This window comes from Macaca fascicularis, chromosome 4, assembly GCF_037993035.2.
Source record: "Macaca fascicularis isolate 582-1 chromosome 4, T2T-MFA8v1.1".
In the NCBI taxonomy this organism is placed as follows: domain Eukaryota; kingdom Metazoa; phylum Chordata; class Mammalia; order Primates; family Cercopithecidae; genus Macaca; species Macaca fascicularis.
In genome coordinates, this window is record NC_088378.1 from 15,706,200 (window position 1) to 15,726,115 (window position 19,916).

At 44.2% G+C, this 19,916-nt stretch overlaps 1 protein-coding gene across 14 annotated transcripts in view; it reads right to left on the bottom strand.

Annotated features, from left to right (window-relative positions):
• Nucleotides 1–8,839: 8,839 nt before the first annotated feature.
• Nucleotides 8,840–19,916, bottom strand: part of FYN (FYN proto-oncogene, Src family tyrosine kinase) — a 209,773-nt gene continuing 198,696 nt past the window's right edge. For 13 of the 14 annotated variants that reach the window (XM_074036906.1, XM_074036907.1, XM_065543229.2 and 10 more), the window contains one exon: nucleotides 8,840–9,501. In XM_074036906.1, the coding sequence (XP_073893007.1) occupies nucleotides 9,293–9,501 (209 nt within the window). In that variant the 3' untranslated portion in view covers nucleotides 8,840–9,292. Of the gene's footprint in view, nucleotides 9,502–16,304; nucleotides 19,280–19,916 lie in introns of those variants that run through there. The other variant, XM_065543228.2, reaches the window with a different exon arrangement.

Sequence of the window (19,916 nt, forward strand, 5' to 3'; positions counted from 1 at the left end):
TATAGCAAGTGGCAGGAGGCATAGGTACAAAACTAGTATCTAATAAATCTTCAGCCAGTAGCAGTGGTTGGGGATAGAGATGGAAGGAGTGGGGAGGAGTATTAGGATTAGGGAAGGTCCTTTTGCGTAACCAGAATGCGCACCCAACAGATAAGAAGTGTTGAGATTTGTGGGGTTCAAAGTTCAGTGTCGTGGGACCAGCAAGTTTGTAGAAGAGACAGGAATTAGTCCAACAAAGGAAACAGGATTGCCCTGAAAGGTAGAACTCTAAGGGCTGAATTTATTTAAAAAAAAAATTTTTTTTTTTTTTCCAGAGACAGGGTCTTGCTTTCTTGCCCAGGCTGGAGCAGTGGCATAATCATAGCTCACTGCTGCAGCCTTGACCTCCAGGGCTCAAGTGATCCCCTCTCACCTCAGTCTCCTGAGCAGCTGGAACTATAGTTGTGTGCCACCATGCCCTACTACATTTTTGATTTTAATTTTTTTTAGAGACATCTGGCTGTGTCACCCAGGCTGTTCTCGAACCCCTGACCTCAAGCCATCCTTCTGCCTCAGCCTTCCAAATAGCTGAGATTACAGGCATGAGACACTGTGTAAGGGCTGAGTTTAATAAGTAGATAATGATCTTTTGTGGAGAGATGGGGATGAAGAGAATTAATGAATATATAAGTAAAAATGTCATGATTCTAATGAGATTTGGGAGCAAGGGGAGAGGAGTAGGGAAAAGGAGGAGAGGAAGAGATATGAACCTCAGCTGACATGGCTGTGCCCTGTTGAAGTGAAGGGTATCTGGTACACCTACAAATTCCTGCCCACCTTCAACCATTCTGGGTCTGAAAATCTACATTAGTCATGAACAAATATCACAATTCACAGCAACAGAGCAGCTTCTGACTGTCAAGGTGGATTACATGATATCTTTTCATTCTGACTGATTGTAGATTGCAAAACCTTTACAACTGGAAGAATATTCTCCATTTTGCATTTGATTCTGAAACAGAATCCCAGCCAAGCACAGCTTTTTGTTTTATCTGTGTGTCTTCCAAGGTCTCCTTTGCCTGCATGCGTGTTGCTTTTGTTCTCGGCTTGCTGTTTTAACTATAGCTTTGCTACATTTCCATTTTTCCCCCCACTATTCAAAACAAGTACTTATTTGAATTAGAGCAGAAAAATACTGAATAGAATGAAGCATTGCTTTCCCCCCTCTCATGGTGAGGTTATGGTTTAGTGGTAGCAATGACAATGATTAATGCTTTGCACTTTCATTTAGAGAACTTCAGGAAAGGGTAAACAAATATTTTCCCAAATTTGCAGGTGAGAGGAGGAAGGTGAAGTGGCTTAGGAAAGATTGTGCTGATTACTGTCTGATTTCTCTTCCCCTTCCCAATTATCTTACAAATTATGCTTTGGTGAAAAGTCCTAGAGCTGCTCATCTTTTAAATCAAACTAAAGTCCACTGAAGTAGGAAAATTATGCATTTTGCATAAATGAGGTGGGCAAATTATTATTCGATTTTTAACAGGGTTTTCCTATCACTTTCCTCTGCACAATGTAATATGGTTAATTTACCAGAAAGCATTGTTATTCATTCCCGAATTCTCTAGGCAACTGCTGCCATTTGCTTACCATTTCCTCCCTCTCTGGGAATTGACAGACCTTCCGGCTCCATTGGGGTGGTTGGGGTTCCTGAGCAATCTCTAGAGGCTTGGCTTCCCTCCTGGTGTCTTCCAATGTTTACCCCTTGGGAGGAGTCTAAAAAAAAATGAAAGGATTCACATACCTGGATTTAGTTTATGAGTGGCTTAAATGAATCCTTTGTAAACACACACCAAAGAAAAAAAAAAGATGAAATCTCTTGCTATTTAGTGATATTTCCCCACAGGACTATGTCTATGCTTTTCATTAAAAACACTATCTGAATAATACCCACTTCATTCTCTCTCGCTTCCAATTAGCTACTCATTGATTATTACATAGTAAGCATTTGATAATTAACTAAAGGAGAACTATCCAGAACAAAACAACCAGAACACCAGGCAACTGCTAGTATATACCTTCCATCATGAATGTACGTATTGCATGATGATTCAAGCGAAACAGCCTGGCTAGTAAGTGGAAAAATGACAATGGATTTGTAAATAGGAGAAAACCTCCCACTAGCTGTTATTGAGAGGTAGTAAGGAGTTATTGTTATTCCAAGCTTCTTCCTAGCAATTCTTTTATTCTCATACTTTATGAGAATATGAATATGAATATGAATATATTTCAGACCATATCCTAATCGAGACACTGGAGCCAACAACCTGCTAAACCCTACTCCGTCCCTGAATGCTATTATCTACCATCTCCTCTATTTAGTGGCCACTAATCAGAATAAATGGTGTACCTATATACACTGTTAATGGGGTCGGGGGAGAGGAGAGAGAGGGAGAGCGAGAGAGGAGAGAAACAGAGAGACAGAGAGCGACTGAGATTCTTGTGTGTGTACTCTTGGTTTTTCTTCATTGAGACCCATTTGTTTATGTCTTCTGTATTGAAAGCATGAGGTAACCCCAACAGGGGCTAGAAATCAGAAGGAAACAAATCCAAAGGCAAGGAGCGGTAGGCCCTTACTAAGCACTATGTAATCTACTTCCATTTGTCTTTAAGAGAGTCAGGCTTCCAGGAAGCCTCCCCTGTGCGCCCCCATTCTGAGCTAGATCTTACTACTTTGCTAACAACTGTGCTTCTAAGAGAGCTTATTGCAACTATTTTTATGGGTCTTCGTCCTTACTAGACTGTGGATATCGTCTCTTTTTGAATTTCTGGGGCTAGGCACAGGGCCTAGCCCATAATAAGTATACAACGGAAGTTTGGAGGAGTGAATGGTAAGTCTTTACACCCATCTACAGTCATATCCACCTGCATCCCGTTGCCTTGAACAGCCCTGGAAAGGACTCCTCTCATGCCAGCTTTGGGTTCTTCCTCCAAATGTGTGCAATGTCTTCATCCTTCCTACTCCCACTGGCGGCCATCTTGGTTAAGCAGGCCGACCTGAGCAGACCTCTACTTCCAGGTGGCTCTGATGGCTTTCCTCTTCCTTATCATCAAACGCCCTCATCTTCTGTCTCATTCTCAGTCACTGGGCACTTTGCTGGGTGAAAAAAGGAAACCAGATGAGAGAATCCACATTAATGGGGGCTAATGTTACCTTTTCCATGTACGATATGCACAACATCTTCACTCTGTGCTTCTCACACAGGGCACACGGGCTCCCTGCCTCATGCAAGGGTGTATCAGGGACACTACAAGCTACAGGCTGGGTAATATGGCACAACTTGATGACTTGGGAAAATAATTTTTATCTGAAGACAAAGATGGATATCTTAGGGAGTAGAATATCAACTTTTCATACAATTACAAAGCTAAAACGAGCCTTTGAAGGCACTTTACCTAAGGCTACAGCCTGGGCAACATAGTAAGACCTTTTCTCTACGAAAAAAAAAGAAAAAAAAAAAAAAAGAAAAAATTAGCCGAGTGTGGTGGCACACACTTGTAGTCCTAGCTACTTGGGAGCCTGGGGTGGGAGGATGGCTTGAGCCCAAAATGTCAAGGCTGCAGTGAGCCATGATCACATCATTGCACTCTAGCCTGGATAACAGAGTGAGACCCTGTCACCCCCCTGCACCCCCAAACAACAAAGACTGTAGCCAGGCGTGGTGGCACATGCCTGTAGTCCCAGCTACTTGGGAGACTGAAGTGGGAGGATTGCTTGAGGCCAGGAATTTGAATCCAGCCTGGGCAACATAGTGAGATCCCATCTCAAAACCAAATGGAACCAAAATAAGAGTATGTATCACTTGGTGCCATTTACTTCATGCTGTCTCTCAGGTTACAGAGGTACAAGTTTATCCTCACTGGCATTGTGACAGTTCTAGGGAAAGGGTTGGGAAGTATCAGGCTATAGATTGGGCCTTCAATCATATCTGGAACACTGGTGGCCACACGTCCATAATGCTCAGGACTAGCACTGTGGGCAGCATGCTGTCAGTCCCATGTGCTTAGCAGGTTCTTAGGTAAATGTGTCATTCGAAGGTAAACCATTCCCCTCACTGGACAGTCGGCCTCATTCACCTAACAGTCCATCCATCAGTCCAGCCAGCATCTGCCAGAAGCTCATCACTGTTTTAGGTGCAGGGAGAATAATGGTGAGCCAATCAGGAAGTTTCTGTTCTCGGGCTCACAATCTGGCAGGGCAAACACATCAGAGGAGAGTGTATTAAACACAGTGGTGGCATTAAACAGGTTTTTGGAGAGTAGTAAGCCGGATGGAGAGGAGCACAGTGTTCTGGCTGTTGAGGAAGCCGTTGTTCGTCACTGGTCACATTTTGTTAGAATGTCCCTGCAACACTGGAAAACCATTTATTTTCAGTGCTCAGAATTAACTTTTAAAATAAAGGTATATTTGTCCCTCCATAGGATTCTGAATATTTTGCATGTTGGGAAAGAATGAGGTATGATTTAGGAGTTTATTATGTATGAAAATTTTCTGGGAATATAGGTGTATATAAATTACAAAGATCTATTTGATATTTCAAATACAGTAAAGGTAGTATTTTTCATTATTTTCTTCTCTGTAGTTATAAACTATTTTTCAGAATTAAAAAAATATATGTAATTGGCAATTGCTTTAGTAATCTATGCCCTCTATATCATTTTTAGAATAAGAATGTGTTTAAGCTTCCTTCCCCTGCCCCCAAACCAAAGCCAGTCTCCTCCCTCCCTTCTAACAAATGTTTTTGACAGCATAATTGAATTCCAACAGTATTGTATAATATATAGTGGTAAGAAGGTCAACAAAAGTCATTTAAACCTATTAAAATACCTTTCAGGAACAAACGGACCAAAGGTCATTTTATTCCAATACAACTTGTTAGGCCATGCCTAGCATGTGACGTTCTTTGTCCTGAGTCGTGAGTAATAAACAGATGACATCCCTTTTGCTGTGGGCTTTAGTACAATTCTCTTCTGCCTGTTGCTGACAACCATACTCTTTCAAGATTCATAAAAGAACCATTCCAATTAATATAGTATACATTCTTAAGACCCCCTGGGAAATTGCAGATCATATTTTGCCACACTAATGCTACTATAAAATCCTCTGGTGCCAACACTTAGCCACAGGAGGATTCCTATCTTTCTCAAAGCAGGTAAACCCCTCCTGGTGCTGGTAAGGAAATCTTCCACAGTGTGGCTGTGTTTGAGGGATTATATATATCCTTAACTTTTCTCACGGAAATGCCTGGTTCCCCATACACCTTTCTGTGTCATGACTATGGCAAAGTCAAATGCATTATTTGTCTCTATCTACCCTGATGTTCTAAAGCATGGGACCCCCTGCCTCCTAGGCTCTCTGATCCTCCCAGCCCGTGAACTGATCATCAGAGGAGATCAGGAGCTGCAGAGAATGGAGTGAACAGAAATCCTTTTGTTGCAGTTACAATGTCTGAACTTTGCAAATGGTCTTCTCCAATAGGTTTGTTATTTGATTTATTTATTTTTTTTGAGATAATGAGTCTTACTCTGTCGCCAGGCTGGAGTGCAGTGGTGCGATCTTGGCTCACTGCAACTTCTGCCTCCTGGATTCAAGTGATTCTCCTGCCTCAGCCTCCTGAGTAGCTGGGACTACAGGCGCATGCCACTACGCCCAGATAATTTTTGTATTTTTAGTAGAGGCGGGGTTTCATCAGGTTGGCCAGGATGGTCTCGATCTCTTGACCTTGTGATCTGCCCATCTTGGCCTCCCGAAGTCCTGGGATTATAGGCGTGAGCCACCGCGTCTGGCCTATTGTTTGATTTTTAAAAAGTAAAAGAGGTTGGCTCTGTGGCTCACGTCTGTAATCCCAACACTTTGGGACGCCAAGGCAGGAGGATTGCTTGAACCCAGGAGTTCAAGACCAGCTTGGGGCAACATGGCAAGGCCCTATCTCTACAAAAAATAATCATAATAAAAATTAGCCAGTGTGGTTGGGAGGATCGCTTGAGGCCGGGAGGTTGAGGCTGCAGTGAACCATGTTTGTACTACTGCACTCCAGCCTGGGTGACAGAGCAAGACCCTGTCTTAAAAAAAAAAGTAAAAAGTAATAGTTTATGAGGAAGGCTCCCTTTCCAGCAGAGGAGTGCTAGATGCCAGCTTTCCTAAGGGGACAAAGCGAATACTTGCTCACTGCCAGGTTACTGAAGACAAAAAATTCCTCACCATCACCCTGACATTAAGGTGATACTTTTCTTTCTTAACAGGAGAACTTTCTGGTCAGCAAATTCAGTTTCCTCACCCTAAGCTTGTACAACTTATGAGGAAGAGAGGCTACTTGGGAGGTGTGGGGACTCTCTGGAATGGCCTACCTCAGGAATATCTCTTGAAAGCACATTTGCCTCTTGGAAGAAAAAACCCAAAAGTCTCTGACTTCTTTGTATTTATAGATGCTCTCTTACTTTCACTCTGCAACCTCACTCTACAGCACGCTGTGTTTCCTAAGAGTGCCCGTGAGGTGGCCCGAGTCCTTAGCTTTCTTTCATATAAGAGAATCCACCATGAACTCAACTGATAAATTAAAGGCTATACTTTGGTTTGAAGAGATTTTTTTTTTTTAAAAAAAGAATTTCTATTTAAAATGGTTTTTTTCCCCCCAGATTGTTTTGAATGAATCAGAACATAAACAAAAATCCTCCAGAAATATTTGCAAATTATCCAACTTAGTGGGGTGTGAGGATTAAAAGCAAAGTTATCTTTAAAAATATCTAGAATATGTTAATCAACTACCTAATAATGTGATAATAATATAAGTAATAAGATCTTTAAAATTTTATCTGCTAGGCGCTGTGGCTCATGCCTGTAATTCCAGCACTTTGGGAGGCCAAGGCAGGGGGATCACGAGGTCAGGAGTTCGAGACCAGCCTGATCAACGTGGTGAAACCCCGTCTCTACTAAAAATACAAAAATTAGCCCGGCGTGGTGGTGCGTGCCTGTAATCCCAGCTACTCAAAAGGCTGAGGCAGGAGAATCCCTTGAACCTGGCAGAGGTTGCAGTGAGCCGAGATGGCGCCATTGCACTCCAGCCTGGGCGACAGAGACTCCGTCTCAAAAATAAATAAATAAATAAATAAAATTTTATCAGTTTAGCAAGTCTATTAATGCTAAAAACAACACCATAAAGTTTTGATTAATCAGAAAACCTATTTCTTTTCTTTTCTTTTTTTTTTTTTTTAGTGTTGGAGGCCCTCCCTAAATGTAAAGGTTATTTCAACAAAGAAAACCATCCTTTTTCTAGGACCCCACATGGCATCAGTGATCTTAGAATCACAGGATCTTAGAGCTGTAGAGATCTCATCTAACCCCTTCAGTTTTACAGACAGGCCCTGAAAATGACAGATGCCAGGAGGTGGCTCAGGGTCCTGAAGCTGAACGATCACAGAGCCAGACGCGGACAGGCAGCCTGCGTCCACCCACTGCCCTTCCTACCACACTAGGTTGTTCCTCCGTTAGCTCCTTCCTTCCAGAAGTGGGGGGACATTTGGAAAAACATCTACTGACTCCAGGACAGAAAGATTCTTCTTGTGATTGTCTATTTCTCCTACAAGCAGGACACAGTAAATTCCAGTTAGAAAAAATGCCTGATAAATTCAAATGGTAAGGTATGCCTACGTTTGCTTTAATGACCCTCTGAAATAGCTGGTCAAGAGCCTACCCTTTCTAGAGGGAAAAGAACTCTCCAGATGTTCTGAATGTTTCTGTCATTTGCAAATCATCGCACAAAGGCTAAATTCACCAGGTGACTCCATACCATCTGGTGTGGGACAGATGTACCACAGAACTACGAGTACCTTCCATGATTTAAACAAATAAACAAAAAAAATTCAAATGTAAAATGCTCTCTTTTTAATTACTAAATTAAGAAAGTTAAACAATTTAAAAATGTAAACTCACAAATGAATCATAACAAAAAAGGAATTAAGAGCTGCTAGTCAGTATTAAAAACTCAATAGAAATAGGATTTTTGATTTGTTGGTGTTAAACATATGTAATTTAAGGTGGTACAAACAGCAACTAAAAATGTAATACTCTTTTGTTTTTGTGCATCCCCATGAAATGTAAAGTAGTGCATAGTTATTCCACTGGAGAACTCCTGGACATATAGAAAGTCATTCATTAGCAGTACAGGACATTTAAAACACTTATTTTACAATGGGAAATGTGCAACCCCCACCCTCATTTCCCCCAGAAATTTTAGTTGCATGAGAAAGTTTAGCAGGCTGCCATGACTACAATGCTATGGGTTTTAGATCATTTAAATGTGGTTACAGGTTTATTAAATTAAAAATGTCTGAAACATTTCAGCACTCATATTTTTATACAAGAAGTTTGTGTGGTATCCATCTTCCAGTTCTCTCGGTAGCCATTTGCTTGCTTATTTTTAAGTTTTGAGAACAAACGGCAGTAAGTTGAAGCAAATACTGCTAACAGAACTTGTAAATTCAGCCTGGGGGGGGCGGTTCCTGAAAAGAGTCAAAGTAACAGCCATCTACAGGTACAGTCATGAACCAGGAAAGTGCAATCCAAATGAAAAAATTCATGCTTTGCAAAAGCCAAAAATGAGGCCACTGGTGTTTTCAGAATAACACCAGTGCTTTGATGCTGACTTACAGTAAAATCCTCCCTCTGGGTCCCATAGCTTGGTGGCCCAGGCTGGCCACAGTCTCCACATTAGCACCCACATTGTATATGTACAGGGACATATATATTATATATATATTCATATTTATAAAAAAGAAAACAAAAACAAACACCTGTCCTGATTGGTTTTTGTTAAAACATGAAAAAAAATTTTATTGTTTTAGACAAAGAGGCCACTTTTGGAAAATAATACTTTTTTTTTTTTAGTTGAATCAGGTGAAGACAGAGTTAAAATCACATAGGATTTGCATTTTTAAAAAAGGAAAGCACTAGGATTGTTGGCACTGGAGTAACTATTTACACTGAACAGAGGTTTGGCCTTTTACATAACATCGATACAATGCATTTTCCAAAGTCTGAGAAATAACAAGGTTCTGTCTCGAATGCTTCACAGAGGAGGTTCGGATTTGGGGACAAGTGTCATTAATGAGGGCCATGGAAGTTCGTCAGCTTCAGAGTCACATGCAATCTGATCCTGGGCGGTTCTGCTGCTGGGGAGCAGCCGGCTACGGAATTGAAAGCTAATGGGGAGGGGTGGGGCAGCCTCTAGGACAAGGCCTCTCTCCGCAGACCCGGGCCTTACAGGTTTTCACCAGGTTGGTACTGGGGCTCTGTGGCGGTAAAGTAGTCTTCCAGGAAGCTCTGCAAGTACTCAAAAGTAGGGCGTTCTTCAGGGTCCTTTTTCCAGCAGTGGATCATGAGCTCGTGCAGAGAGATGGGGCAGTCCTGCGGGCAGGGCATCCTGTAGCCTCGCTCCACCTGCTCCAGCACCTCCCGGTTGTTCATGCCTGCAAAGACAAGGGCAGTGAGAGTGGGCACCCCGGGGCTCCAGGCCCTGACCGCCACACTTGCAGATCCCCTTTCTTCTTCTTTGCATCTGCAGGTGGCTAAAACATGTGAAGTGCCCCCATTCCCCCCAGGAGTCAAACCTTGCCATGCTACTCAGAAATAAAGGAGTGCAGAACCGAGACATGCAAAAATCCAGAATGACTCTCCAAAGCAATATAAGTGAAGCAAGCCAGACACAAAAGGCAACATACTGTATGATTTCATTTATGCGAAATTCTAGAAAAGGCACAACTACATCTACAGAAAGCAGATCAGTGGCTGCCTGGGGAGGGGAGGAATCCCTGCAAAGGGGCCAGAAGGATCTCCAAGTGGGATGGGAATGTTCAGTGTCAGGGTCAATGGGTCAACAAGCTTTTCCTGTAAAAGGCCAGACAGTAAATATTTTTGGCTTTGTGGGTCACATATGATCCCTGTCTTCTTCTTTTTAACAACCCTTTAAAAATGTACAAAACACACACAGGTTGGGGGCCAGATCTGCCAACCCCTGTTCTATATTATGTATGGGGTGGTGTGACTGTTTATGTTTGTCAAAACTCAATAAACTGCATTCTTAAAATTGTTGAATTTTATTGTGTGTAAATTATACTTCAATTAAACTGACAAAAATATATGAATAAAGCAGACAAAAAAATCCACACAGAATGAAAGCATGCTGCCCCTTGTTTATAGCATTTATAAACTCCATTTATGAACTTCATAAATTTGTTTTCCTCATGCTTGGGCAAACTCCTAGTTCCTCACTGTGGGAAATCTGCCATCATGCCAGCGTGGCTGGGCACTGTCTGGCCCTGTGACCCCACTGCCCTGAGGTTTGGTGAATCTGATGGGGAGACAGACCATGTCCGGGGCCTATCTCTACTGATGACCTCAGCCAGGCCATCCATCATCTGAGGTCTTCCTGACTCTGGGGAAGCTGCTGAAACACTGGGCTGCATAGCACTAACAGAAGACAGATCATTAACTCCTTAGAGAGTGCGGACTCCTGCACACTGGCCGCCTTAACACTACAGGAACTACCATGCTTAGGGGGTGGCCAATGTCCTGACCTCTTCCCAACTACTGCCGACCACTGTTCTCTAGTTTTGCTTCCCTTTTTCATTAGATCACCTTCTGGCAGCTCCCTGTCAAGCTGTGCTATCCTTTGGTTGCTTCCTGGCTGGTGAGGCTGTCATCTGGAATCCTCCCCAATTTCTGACCTGGTTAATTTGCAGGAGCAAGAACTCGACGTCAAGCCATATAGAAACCAAGATTTCTTCCCCTCTTTCCCAGGGCTACAGCCAGCAGGAGCACACACCATACGCATGGAGCTCGCTCCCTTTACTTCCAGGGGAGGTGGTGACCTGCTAGCTGGAAACCTGTCAGCACAGCCAGAGGCGCTGGCCCAGAGCACAGCCTGTCCCCCTGGGCAGGGAACACTCAGACTTTGGGGTCTGTTGCCAGTCCTCGTGGTTGTGTTGTTACTTGCAGAGCTGAGTGCATCCTGGCTCCTCCTGGCTGTCAACCACAGCCCGTCCGTCGCACGTCCCTCCAGACCTTTTCAGGATGCTTTCTTACTCTCTGCCATGATCATTTCTTGAGATAATAAAAATTCATATATTATTTCTGCTGTACTGAAGTAGGCCTTCAATGCAATTGTCGTAAAATAACCTCACTCACGTGTCAGGGCGACCCCTTATTTCAGAGAGAGAGGTTTGGTGAGGGAGTCAGGGTCCCTGCCTCTGTGCCATGCATGCCTTTCCAGTGACTTCCTCAGTTGCTTGGGCAGAGGGAGAGGCAGCACTGTGGCTAATTAGCCTACATCCTCCTCCAATGGCTGAAAACGGGGGATGGGGGCGGGGGAGCTGGAAGCAAGGGAGGAACTGGAGCTGCTCGGGAATGAAAGGCAGGCTTCTCTTTGGGCTCTAGACAAATGCGGTCAGAGGCCAGCATTTCCTTCTCCACAATTCCGCAATCCAACAAGCTCTGAACACCATCAAGTTTTTGTAACTCACTTGACTGCAGAACTGATCTGAACTGACCTCATTTGGCCACAAAACCTGAAATGGTTACGACACTATTTACTGTTTCTATTTCTTCATACGTATTGCCCAGAAAGATTAGGAAGGAAGAGTGTGTAATCACATAGCAGAATTGGCATTCTCCAAAGCATTTGCCTTGCCGCATCTTTCAGTACAGTCCTTGGTTTCATATTTCAGCAACGACAGAGCTTGGACCTGCAGAAATCTCCTGTGTCTCTGTCCCTTCCAGGAGCCCACAGGAACTGGAGGGGAGACAGGCAGAAGGGCCTGACAGATCCTTCTGGGGGTGGTACAGCCCCTGAAATGCCTCCTAATGCTTGACGCTGGCTCTGAGTGCCGCCACCCAAAATGGCAGCACAGAATTTAATCATTTTCCTATTCTCCACAGAGTGCATGTCAGTACGTGCTTCATTTCATTAAAAAACTACTAGCCGGGCGCGGTGGCTCAAGCCTGTAATCCCAGCACTTTGGGAGGCCGAGGCGGGTGGATCACGAGGTCAGGAGATCGAGACTATCCTGGCTAACATGGTGAAACCCCGTCTCTACTAAATATACAAAAAACTAGCCGGGCGTGGTGGCGGGCGCCTGTAGTCTCAGCTACTTGGGAGGCTGAGGCGGGAGAATGGCGTGAACCCGGGAGGCGGAGCTTGCAGTGAGCCAAGATCACGCCACTGCACTCCAGCCTGGGAGACACAGCGAGACTCTGTCTCAAAAAAAAAAAAAAAAAAAAAAAAAAAAAAACACTACTCAAACGGAAAGATTTCACTTAAAAATAAAGTTTTCATCCAATGTCTGCCAGTGGAAAGTTTAATTGGCCACTGGGTCATTTTTCCAGTGCTCAGTCCAAGCCTTGGACACAGCAGACTTGGTGATGTGAACCTCAACATGTAGTGTCTTCCGAGGCAGTCTGCTTCCTGGGCATTTGGAGGCCAGGGGATAGGGTATAAGCTGGACTATGCAGGGCCCTGGCAGACCCACAGGGTCAGGCTCCTTCTCGCTCTCCCCCTTTTCCTGTCTGAACCCCTCTGCTCTTCCCCACTCCTCTTCTCATGTTTTCTTCTGCGCAGACCTCTCAAAGCATGGGAAGCGTATGAAAACAATTCCACGCACTGGGCCAAGTGGAAATATACCAATGATAGCTTTGCCAGGAAAGTGGGATATTTCCACAATGCACTTGGCTGACAATGACAACTGGAATGGGACTAGCTCTTTTCCAACCATCCATAAACCAGGACTGGCACGGGCTGACCTACAGACCTGGCCTCTTCACAATGTACCTCTGCAACAATAACTGCAATCAAGATACGCCCACTCAGCAAGGCTTAGGCTAGTTTTTATTTTATAAACAATAGCTAAAAAAAAAAAAAAAAAAAAAAAAAGTTAAATTGAATGGATTGTGTTAATTCAGGGTGAGTGTCCCTTCTCTGAAATGCTTATGATCAGGAGTGTTTTAAATTTCAGATTTTTTAGGATTTTGAAATATTTGCATCATAGGGCTGCTCAACCTAAAGCGGAGCATTCCCTTTGAGCGCTGTCAGTGCTCAAGAGGCTCTAGATTTTGGTGCATTCTGGATTTCATATTTTTGGATTAGGGATACTCAACCTGTATTTAAAATATAGTGTTCTCAGCTATATGAATTTTGAAAATCATGTTTTTTTAAAAATAATTTTTTAAAATGGCTTTTACTCTGCACACTACCAAAAAGATGGGTCTATTTCATTTTTTTTCTTCTTAGATGGTTTCATATTTTTGTTAGAGAGAAAACTGTCATTTCCTCTTTTTAGTCACTTTTCCCCAAGACATTGGCTTTACCTAATACCTAAGAGGTGAAGGGTAGTGAATAGGAAGGGAATAAACACGAGTTTGGGCACCAGGGCAGTTGGGAGAGTGTCTTGAGAGACATGGGAACACTAGAGAGAAGAATCCTTTTATTTTTTATTTATTTATTATTTTTTTTGAGACAAAGCGTGGCTCTGTCATCTGGGGTGGAGTGCAGTGGCATGATCTTGGCTCACTGCAGCCTCCACCTCCCAGGTTCAAGCAATTCTCCTGCCTCAGCCTCCCGAGTAGCTGGGATTACAGGTGCATGCCACTATACCTGGCTAATTTTTTTGTATTTTTAGCAGAGACAGGGTTTCACTATGTTGGCCAGGCTGGTCTTGAATTCTTGGCCTCAAGTGATCTGCCTGCCTCGGCCTCCCAAAGCGCTGGGATTATAGGTGTGAGCCACCGTGCCCAGTCAGAAGAACCTTTTTATTGCACTTCCAACTGAGGAGGTGGACAAGAGTACTGGGAATGCTTTTCCTTTTCCTCCTGTCTTTTGTTTTTGAAACGGAGTCTCGCTCTGTTGCCCAGGCTGGAGTACAATGGCACAATCTCAGCTCATTGCAACCTCCACCTCTCTGGTTCAAGCAATTCTCCTGCCTCAGCCTCCCGAATAGCTGGGATCCTTTTTCTCCTTTCTTAACAGAAAGAAGAGACAGAAACTTTATAAAACACAGTGTCTGGGCACATTTTAGGGAAACAACGTCATAGACAGTTTAGCCTTCCAGGTTTCCTAGTGGGAGCTGCAAGGGAGAGCATTTTTCAACAGGAGGGGAGGTCCTGGCTGGCCAGTGGTGTCTGACTGTGGGAAGAGCCACATTCCAGCAGTATGAGTGTCCCGTGGTTCCCACAGAGAGGAGGTTCGGGGCTGGGGAGCCAGCAAGCACAGAGGCCACTGTCCAATTTTGTTCCAATCCGCCCTTTGAGCCCCATGGGAGCAAGCAGCCCCTCCTGCTGTCTCTCTAGAATCACTCAGGAAAACAGGCCATTGTGGTGGGCCACTTTCATAGGGTACAACTGAACAGTATTCAATCCATAAAACACCTCCAGCACTTTGGGAAGCTGAGGCAGGCAGATTGCTTGAGCTCAGGAGTTCGAGACCAGCCTGGGCAACATGTTAAAACCCTGTCTGTCCAAAAGGACAAAAATTAGCTGGGCATGGTGGCCTGTACCTGTGGTCCCAGCTGTTCAGGAGGTTGAGGTGGAAGGATTGCTTGACCCCAGGAGGTTGAGGCTGCAGTAAGCTGAGATCACGCCACTGCGCTCCAGCCTGGGTGACAGAGCGAGACTAGTAAGTCCACTGTGTGGAGGTCTGCCTTCGAGTCCCTCTTTCCCAGAGCCTCCATGGAACACCTCCTGTCAACTTAGATTTAGGCTTTCAAACGTGGTCCCTGACGTAGCATCATTTCCAGTTGGTCTGCCCCAAACATTGTAACTGAGATTCTCTAGCCAAGAGGACTGTACTCACTTCCTGCCATTACGATTATATTATCCTTTCTAAATCATTTTGCTGGCTTCCTCCAGCAAACTCAGAGGTCAAGTTTCCAACTCTCACTTTCAAACTCTGACTCTGCAGGGTTGCCAACAGTGTCTATTCTTGTGTGTGTGTGTTTTTTTTCCCTTTTTGTTTAAACTTCCCTATTCCACTTCTTTGAGCTGTACATGAACTCCGTAGTCTTCCCTTTTTTCTTTTAGATTCTTTGAAATAAATTTTTTTTTAAGGCACAAGGTCTTGCTCTGTCACCCAGACTGGAGTGCAGTGGCATGATCATGGCTCACTGCAGCCTTGAATTCCTGGGCTCAAGCAATACTCCTCACACCTCAGTCTCCCAAGTAGCTAGGACTATAGGTATGCACCACCATGCCTGGCTGATTATTTTTTATTTTTTTGTAGAGATAGCATCTTGCCATGTTGCCCAGGCTGATCTTGAACTTCTGGCCTCAAGCGATCCTCCATGCTTCAGCCTCCCAAAGCACTGGAATTACAGCTGTGAGCCGCTATACCTGGTCTTCTTTTAGATTCTATAGGGAAGGAATAAAAATTACTTTCATTGGCAGAGCACTGAAATAGATGTCACTTCTTGACTTCTAATTTTGCCTCTTTTAGCAAGTGACTTGACTTCCCTTGAACTTAGCTCATCCATTTGTTAACAAAATACCTCAACATTCATTGTGCTTTCAGCTACTTGAAAAAATGTCTTTTATGAAAGAAGAGTGTTTGTGTTTTATAGCTTTCCATTTGTGCAGCTTCCCAATATGGATCTCAGATGGGCCATATCCGTACAATCAGGGATTTTAACTGTTATCTGTCCATGTTTGCATCTGGATTTGACTATGGGTTGCAAAACCTGGGTTTTTGTGCCATGTGAATAATTAAGCACTTTAACAATGGGAATGATGTTTAGGTTATCAGATATCCAAATTCCTTTTGCTAACTGAGCTGTCTGTTCAAAGGGAATTACACAACGTTGCGCATAAGGCCTTGGGTCTGAGGCTCCCCTTGCTTCTGTGCATAAACCCTGTGAAAAGGCCCTGTGTTTACACGTCTGTTGAGCAGGGCTGTGCTGGCGCTGGGAAGGAGGAGGGGTGTTAATGGTGCTTGCTCAGCATGAGCCTGCGCCATTGCATGTGCTTGTATTAACAGATTCTCATGTGTCCTTGCTATCGTACTGGTTAACAACCGTGACGCCGAGTTAGGTTTTAGTGTAGGATCATTGTGAAAATTCTGGGCAGAGGGAAGCTGATGGAAGAGTGTGGATGAGAATAAAGAACTTATCTTGAGAAGGTACAATAATGACTTGTTTTGTTTTTCTTTCCCCATCTTGCCAGATAACCTCAGGACAGCGGCTTTTATTCAGCCCATTGTATTAATACACACAGAAAGACAGCTACTCATGTAACTGAATACACAGGTATTTCTGTATTTGAAGTTGATAATATAGTATCACAGAGAACTCCTTTGTCCCAGAAAAAAAAGGGAGTGAAAAAGAGAGGCAGGGTGCCCATGAGGAAGGCCCTGGAACTGCACCCCTGAGACCAAGGAGCACTTGGGGCTGGAACACAGGACTGGGGGCCGAAAGTCCCTCTCTGGCCGCCCTCTTCACACGCATTCTCTGCTGGTCTCCCTCCTCTTCTCACCCGACATGCTGGCCAAGGAAAACCTTGTAGGGGGAGGTGACAGCATGACCTCTGGGCATTCCAGGCAGGGTTCCCTCTCCGAGGGAACATCATGAGCTGTAGGAAAACCCCAGGGACTGTGGACGAGCCAGGGAGAGACACTGCACCCTCGGCTAAGATGAGAGCTTTCATTCGGCTTCCCAGTCTCCTCCTGGCTGGAGAGTCCTAACCCTTTCCTCTCCCATGAAAAACCTGCTCCTGTTGTTATCTTGAACACAGAGGAAAATGTGTCTACGGTTCAGGTCTCTAAGGCGGAGGGAGGACCAGAGTGGCACTTGCAATCCTTTAAGGAAAGAGCCACCAGTTTCATTAATTTTCCTTACTTCTTCAGGTCATTATCAAGCAACTAGATGTATTCAAGAAAGTCATCTGTTGAATGATTTGAAAGTGCTTCCAATGAATAAGTGTGGTTTGCTTAAGAAAGTGTTCCTGGCTGGGCGTGGTGGCTCACGCCTGTAATCCCAGCACTTTGGGAGGCCAATGAGAATGGATCACCTGAGGTCAGGAGTTTGAGACCAACCTGGCCAACATGGCGAAACCCTAGCTCTACTAAAACTGCAAAAATTAGCCGGGCGTGATGGCGGGTGCCTGTAATCCCAGCTTCTTGGGAGGCTGAGGCAGGAGAATCACTTGAACCTCGGAGGCAGAGGTTGTAATGAACTGAGATCACACCACTGCATTCCAGTCTGGGTGACAGAGCAAGACTTCATCCATCTCAAAAAAAAAAAAAAAAAAAAAAAAAAGGAAAAAAAAAAATAAATAAAGGGTTCCTGCTCTACCAGGTCCTGCCAAATCCACAAAACAGCTGTTCAGTTAAGAGCCAGGGCACAGAATGGCCAGGACACTTTGCCTAGAATAGTGTTGGAACATGATGTTTGAAATGATCACAGGGTCAACTTTCCAGAACAACTTTGAGGACAGAGGCTACCTTGTGGCTGGGAAAATATGTATCTATGTGTGAAGATAATGGAATACAGTTAAAAGGCTTTGCGGGCCATGGGCTAAAATTTAAAACCTTGTTTCAAAAACCTCACAGGTGAGTTCTTTTTTTTCTGTCTCATTCACTCATTTATTTGCTTATCCTTACCGAGAGTCTACTATGGGGTGGACCCGTGCTGGGCCTTGGGAACCCATCAAAGGAACTCCCTTCTCTGAAGCTACTGAGAAATACAGACACACAAACAGGGGGCCCAACAGAAATACGCTAGGTGTCATGGAGGCAAGCAGAGGGAGCACCCCATTTGGTCTGGACATGGGGAAGGCTTTCCAAAGCAGATGATGTTCAGCTGGGCTTTGAAGGGTTCTCAGGCAGACAGAGGAGCCACAAAGAGAGGCTTGCATGTTCAGCAGAGATCTCTTGATGTGTCTTGGGTAACGTGTGAAGGATGGAAGACAGCAAGAGAGAAATCATGTCACATCATGTCACTCGCTTGCTCAAATCCTCTCACTTCCCATCTCACTAAGAGTAAAAGCAAAAATTCCAACCATGAGCTAGAAAGGCCTTATCTGATTTGACCCTGGGGCTGCTGGGACCTCCTGCTCCTTCTGCTCCAGCCATGCTAGCCTCCTGTGGTTCTGGAGGGTCTCTGCACTCTCCCCTTCCCCTGATGGAAGGCTCTGCTCCCAGATACCCACCTGGCTGGATTCTTGCTTCCTTCAGGTCTTTACTGACCAGTGAGGTGCTCCTTTGCCACTCTCCCCTCTCTCCCCTTCCCTGTTTTATTTTTCTCCCTAGCTGTTACTAGCTATATTTTGCTTCTTTATCTTTGTTTATTGTTTGTCTCCTCAAAGAAGAATGGAAGTCTATGAGGGCAGCAGCATTTGTCTGTTGCTTCACTGCTGTATTCCTGGTGCCTGCAACAGTACCTGGCATATAGTAGGTACGCAATAAATATTTGTGGAATGACTGCAGAAAAATAGTTATAAAGAACTATGTAAAATTACGGTTTCTAGGATTTATCTAGAAGGCAAAGGGAAGCCGTGGACGTTTTTAACTAGCAGGGTGAGATAACCAGGTCTGTGTTTTCTGGGATACTAACTCTGCTGGCGACAATGGTAGAATGGTGGGTGGGTGGTGGGGAGGCGGGGAGAAACTGGAAGCAGAGAGGAAAAGAAGGATTTGAGAACGGTTTTAAAGATGAAATGACAGGTAAAAATGCATAACTCTGATTTTATGCAGCAACCCCAGAAAACTGCTTTTATTTAAGTGTTTTTATTTCTCATACACAACAATCCATCAGTATGAAATCAGTTCTAATCTTGAGGTAAAGAATGCTTCTGAACCCTTGCTTGCAGAAAAGCAAGCTAGCCTGCAATGCAGAGAATGCATTCTGGTCAGGCTGTTAGCAGGGAACTGATGGAGCTCTTCCTTGGAACTGCATCCATACTTGTTACACATCTTGAAAGCAACCTTCCTCATCTGGTAAGGTGATGTAACCTTTCTCCACCACCCCCCTGTTAATCTCAGCATCGTATTTCAGTATTTTTTTCTCCTTCGGCTTCAAAGTTCTCATTCAGTTTGAGATTGTCCTCTTCCCTTCCTTTTTGTCCATTCCTCTCACACAACTTGCCAATGTTCTATCATCTCCGCCTCCCTTTGCCCTTTATTTGGTCACACCTCACATACTCCAACGTAAGTTCCTTCTGGGACTGTCACTTCTGGGCCTTCTTTCACGCTGGGCAAAGATGCCTGGAAAGCTTTTATAAAACCGATTTATAAGTCACCTCCTTCTCCTGCACCTCCATCTTCACCTACCAGCCAAAGGACCTTTCTTATGTGTCAAGGAAACAGCAGGCTATTCTCAGGTATGGAAGACTCAGAAAAATGTACCACCATCTACTGTTCTCCAAAAAAGCATTACTTGAAAATATACTCTAGGCAGTCGAGACATTACTACTGCATCAAAATGCAGAATGGAAATCATGACGGACCGGGACTCAGAGTCCGTCCTGGGGTACTAGCAACAGGCACAAAGACACAACATGGGAAGTTGAGAAGTGAGCCCTCAGCGTACACTGACTGACTTGTCCAACAAATAGCAAGAATGCAGAGAGGAATTTGTCTTTGTTTTCAGAGTGACATCTGAAGGAAGCTTCGTGAAACCTCTTATTCCTTAGGAATTATTATCCTTCGTTAGGATAATAATCCTGTAACTGGAATCCCTCTGTAAAAGCTTCTCCCTCAAGGAGAATTTTCTGTTGGATTCACAAACCCAATTAAATAGGATTATAGCTATGTTAAAAAACAAAACCCAGAAAGAACCCATGAGTAGGAACAGGCCTGGGGACAATTTTTTGTGGTTTTCTTTGAATGAGGACCAGCTCATGACACCCC